The sequence below is a fragment of the Pan paniscus genome, chromosome 10, assembly GCF_029289425.2.
Source record: "Pan paniscus chromosome 10, NHGRI_mPanPan1-v2.0_pri, whole genome shotgun sequence".
In the NCBI taxonomy this organism is placed as follows: Eukaryota; Metazoa; Chordata; class Mammalia; order Primates; family Hominidae; genus Pan; species Pan paniscus.
In genome coordinates this window covers 38,950,517-38,955,348 of record NC_073259.2, presented here as the reverse complement: position 1 = coordinate 38,955,348, position 4,832 = coordinate 38,950,517, and the positions used below count along the sequence as shown (strand labels likewise).

General features: G+C 35.4%; 1 protein-coding gene across 1 annotated transcript; it reads left to right on the top strand.

Annotated features, from left to right (window-relative positions):
• Positions 1-649: 649 nt before the first annotated feature.
• On the top strand, positions 650-2,208 carry LOC100992458 (olfactory receptor 10A7). Its single transcript, XM_003807555.3, has one exon. It carries the CDS (start codon positions 650-652, stop codon positions 1,598-1,600), a length of 951 nt encoding a protein of 316 aa, XP_003807603.1. The 3' UTR covers positions 1,601-2,208.
• The last annotated feature ends 2,624 nt before the right edge of the window (positions 2,209-4,832 follow it).

Sequence of the window (4,832 nt, the reverse complement as noted above, 5' to 3'; positions counted from 1 at the left end):
ATAAGAAGTGGGGGCCCAGTGAAGTTGAGTTATGGTTCAAAAGACAATATAAAAATGTCATAAACTATTAGGCTGATGGAGACTACAGAGAAGCACCAAAATCATAAGCATATATTATGTTTATTTATTAAGTTTCTTGTGTGTGTGTGTGTGTGTACTGGGCATGTTGGTATATGTATATATTTATAGTGGATGAATGGTATAAAATGTACTATATTCAGTAGAAAGGTGATTAATATAATTAAATATTAGAATGTCAAACTAGCCCATTATTTATCTTTATTGTGTCCTGAAATCATTTAAAAATTAGTACACTATTCTATTTTAATTATCTATCTACACTCTTTCCACTTTATCCTACAAAATAGCATGCCTACGTTGAAGAATATGAGCACAGACTATGACTACTCATGAGAAAAAAATTACATCTAGGTGGTAAACAATGATTAAGATTTATACAGAATGTTTATTTTTCCTTAATTTTATCTTATCATAAACATCATTTCTGCTTCAGAGAAACAGAATGGTAAGACAACTGAGAATAAAGATGTTTTATGGATGTTATTATTATTTTTGAGATTACCTCTATATTGATTTAATACCCTTTGATGCACATACTTTGATTTTTAGAGAGAAACTCATCTAAGATATGATCTGTGAAAATCACACCACAGTCACTGAATTTATTCTTCTTGGTTTTACAAACAACCCCGAGATGCAAGTTTCCCTCTTTATTTTTTTCCTGGCCATTTATACAGTCACTTTGTTGGGCAACTTTCTTATTGTCACAGTTACCAGTGTGGATCCCGCACTTCAAACACCCATGTACTTCTTTCTTCGAAATCTATCACTTCTTGAAGTATGTTTCACCTTGGTTATGGTGCCAAAAATGCTTGTAGATCTAGTGTCCCCAAGGAAAATAATCTCTTTTGTGGGCTGTGGTACCCAGATGTACTTCTTCTTCTTATTTGGCAGTTCTGAATGTTTCCTTCTCTCCATGATGGCTTATGATCGCTTTGTGGCCATCTGTAACCCTCTCCATTATTCAGTCATAATGAACAGGTCCCTATGCTTGTGGATGGCCATAGGCTCTTGGATGTCTGGTGTTCCTGTGTCTATGCTACAGACAGCTTGGATGATGGCCCTTCCTTTCTGTGGACCAAATGCCGTGGACCACTTTTTCTGTGATGGTCCCCCAGTGTTAAAACTAGTCACAGTGGATACAACCATGTATGAAATGCAAGCACTTGCCTCCACACTCCTGTTTATCATGTTTCCCTTTTCTCTCATTTTGGTTTCCTACACCCGCATTATCATAACAATTCTGAGGATGTCCTCTGCCACTGGCCGCCAGAAGGCATTTTCTACTTGTTCCTCACACCTCATTGTGGTGTCCCTCTTCTATGGAACAGCCAGTCTGACCTACCTGCGGCCCAAATCAAACCAGTCCCCTGAGAGCAAGAAGCTAGTGTCATTGTCCTACACTGTCATCACACCTATGCTAAACCCCATCATCTACAGCCTGAGGAACAATGAAGTGAAAGGGGCTGTCAAGAGGACAATCACTCAAAAAGTCTTACAGAAGTTAGATGTGTTTTGACTTCTATTGTGTAAGAATGCTTCCAAAGTAGGGACAGCAGAACCTACTAACCAAAGCTTAAAACGGAATGGAAGAGTTGCTCTTATTTCATCACTAACCGGTGGGTGCATTTCTGTGTATCATTCAGGGTCCTAGCAGGAAAGAGATAGTACTCCTGAATTGGGATAAGTGAGAAAACGCTTTATGAGAGGGCTATTTAGAAATTGTGAACAAGGTTAGGTAGTAGCCACACAGATCATACAACAGAACTTTTACACTTCTTGGCCTGAAGGGGCAAGTAGAAGGAGTGTTAACTGGAACCAATAGAATGCTACAACTATTAAAAAAAAAAAAAATTCACCTGATAGGATCTCTGTTCTTTAGTACAGCAAGGCAGCCATCCCAACCTTATTTTGATCTGACTCTCTCAAATCTATTGCTGGCTTCTGTTCTAAGCCAAACCAAATACAACATGGGGACAAGAATGTCTGTTGATGCAATGTATAAATGCCAGCCTCCTGGGGCACAGAGCGGGATGAAAAAGGGTAAGGAAAGTTATGAAAGATAAGTAAGAACAGCCACCACAAACCACTGTGTATTCTGCGGCTATTGCAATGTAACAACGAATCATGGCATCTAACCTTACAAAAATTATAAAAGGTAAAGTTTTGCAGATGCCAAGACTCCATAATACAAATTCTTTATATGGGTTGTATGTTTAAATAAAGTTATTTAATAAAATTACCTTAATATTAATATTTGGTGACATGATTTTGGACTTTTGTAGTCATTGGCTAAATTATCCATTAATTAATAGTAAGCTCTTCTTAGAGTTTAAACAAGAAATATTTGCTTGACACCAGAGTAAAGCAAAAGAGTAATAGTAATAGCAAACATGGTTTATTGAGGAACTGTCTTTGACACATGCCCTTGCAACAACTCAAGAGATTATTATATCTATATTTTTCATAAAAGATAAATTACAATCAGAAAATGTAAGTAACTTGGTAAGGCAAAAGCTATTGAGATGTGGCCACAATAGTTTGAGTCAGACCATTTTGAATTTGAAATTCAATATATTAACCTCTTAAAAATGTCTAGTCACATTTTTATTAAGGTAAAGTTGCCACCTACATGGGAATTTGGCTTTCAAAACAATGGAGAAGACAAGATTGTCAAATTTAATTATGCAAAATTTATATTTCCGGTAGAATAAGCTTATATCGGCTTTGAATATGCAACTTGAACAATAATATATGTTCCCATAAATCTTCCTTAGCCAAGGTTTCTGTTAATTGTACAGTTTCTTCTTCAAGCAGTAACAAACCTCCATGTTTCTTTGTTAATTTTCAGAAAAATTTAAAAGCCACCACAAATTTCCAACTTGTATTGACTGTTTTAGTTTAATTTTGATTTGCTGAAGTACATATTTATTGCATGTAATGGGAGTTTGAGGTAAAAAAAAAACTATTCCTTTAAATCTTTCTCCTTCAATAATCTCTTAATTTTTAAGCCTAACTCAGATATTCTTGAATTAATGTAACTAAGTTCAATAACCATCTCATAAGACTCCATTATGATGGTTTTCTACCAGCTGCATGTGACTCACAAGTAGATTGTGAGGTTATAAAATAAATTTAGTAGTGCATGTTAATGTGTCCAACAAACTAGCACAGTAAAAAGAAGTATATTCTTGACAATTAAAACTTGTATATATTTAGAGTGTACAACATGATGTTATATATAACAATTATGAGGCCAAAAAAATATTTAAGATATATATGCATATGTATATACACATACACATATTGTGTAATGGCTAAATCAAGCTATTTTAACATACGCATTACTTCACATACTTATCAACTTTTTGTGGTGAGAAAACCCACAGGCTATTTCCAATTCTTTCATTCAGTATCTTATTGTTCTTGGTTGAAACAGAAACTATTTGAAAATCACTCTAATAATCTGTAAAGAAGGTTCTAGAACTGTAAGAAACTAAAATTTGACAACAATAAATAATAAGGAATGCTTTGTGATTGACATGGGAATACTCATAGTGGAGGTCTAGTAGAACTTAGTCACTTTACAAGTTAATTGGTATTTCCTCTTTTTCTTACCCACTTTCTTACAGATTCAGCTTTTACATCTTTCATAAATTTACAGGCTATGTTTATAGCCTGTATTATTTATGGTATTTTGTTTCTCTTAAGCATTTTTTACAAAATATACGTAGTCACTTTAGTGGACTGGTTTGTTTTCCCCAAAAAGATATGTTGATATTCTCATCCTTGATACCTGTGAATGTGACCTTACTTAGAAACAAGGCCTTGCAATGTAATCAATTTAAGATGAGGTTAAACTAGACTGGGGTGGATCCTAAATCCAATGGCTAATGTCGTCACATAAGGAGAGAGAGAGAGAGAGATTTGAAGACAGAGTAGTACACACAGGGAAGACAGTTATGTGAAGATGGATGTAGAAATTGGAGTGATGACTGTGCAAACCAAGGAACACCAAGGATTGTTGACCACCAAATCGAAGGAGAGGAGCATGGAACAGATTTTCCCTTAGAGACTTCAGAAGAAACAGACATGCTGGCATCTTAGTTCCAGACTTCTGGCTTCCTGAACTGTAAGAGGATAAATTACTGCTGTTTATTTATTTATTTATTTATTTATTTGAGGTTACAAGGATTTTCTTTTTATTTTATTTTATTTTATTATTATTGTACTTTAAGTTTTAGGGTACATGTGCACAATGTGCAGGTTAGTTACATATGTATACATGTGCCATGCTGGTGTGCTGCACCCATTAAATCATCATTTAGCATTAGGTATATCTCCTAAAGCTATCCCTCCCTCCTCCCCCCACCCCACAACAGTCCCCAGAGTGTGATGTTCCCCTTCCTGTGTCCATGTGTTCTCATTGTTCAATTCCCACCTATGAGTGAGAATATGCAGTGTTTGATTTTTGTTCTTGCGATAGTTTACTGAGAATGATGATTTCCAATTTCATCCATGTCCCTACAAAGGACATGAACTCATCATTTTTTATAGCTGCATAGTATTCCATGGTGTATACATGCCACATTTTCTTAATCCAGTCTATCATTGTTGGACATTTGGGTTGGTTCCAAGTCTCTGCTATTGTGAATAGTGCCGCAATAAACATACGTGTGCATGTGTCTTTATAGCAGCATGATTTATAGTCCTTTCGGTATATAGCCAGTAATGGGATGGCTGGGTCAAAT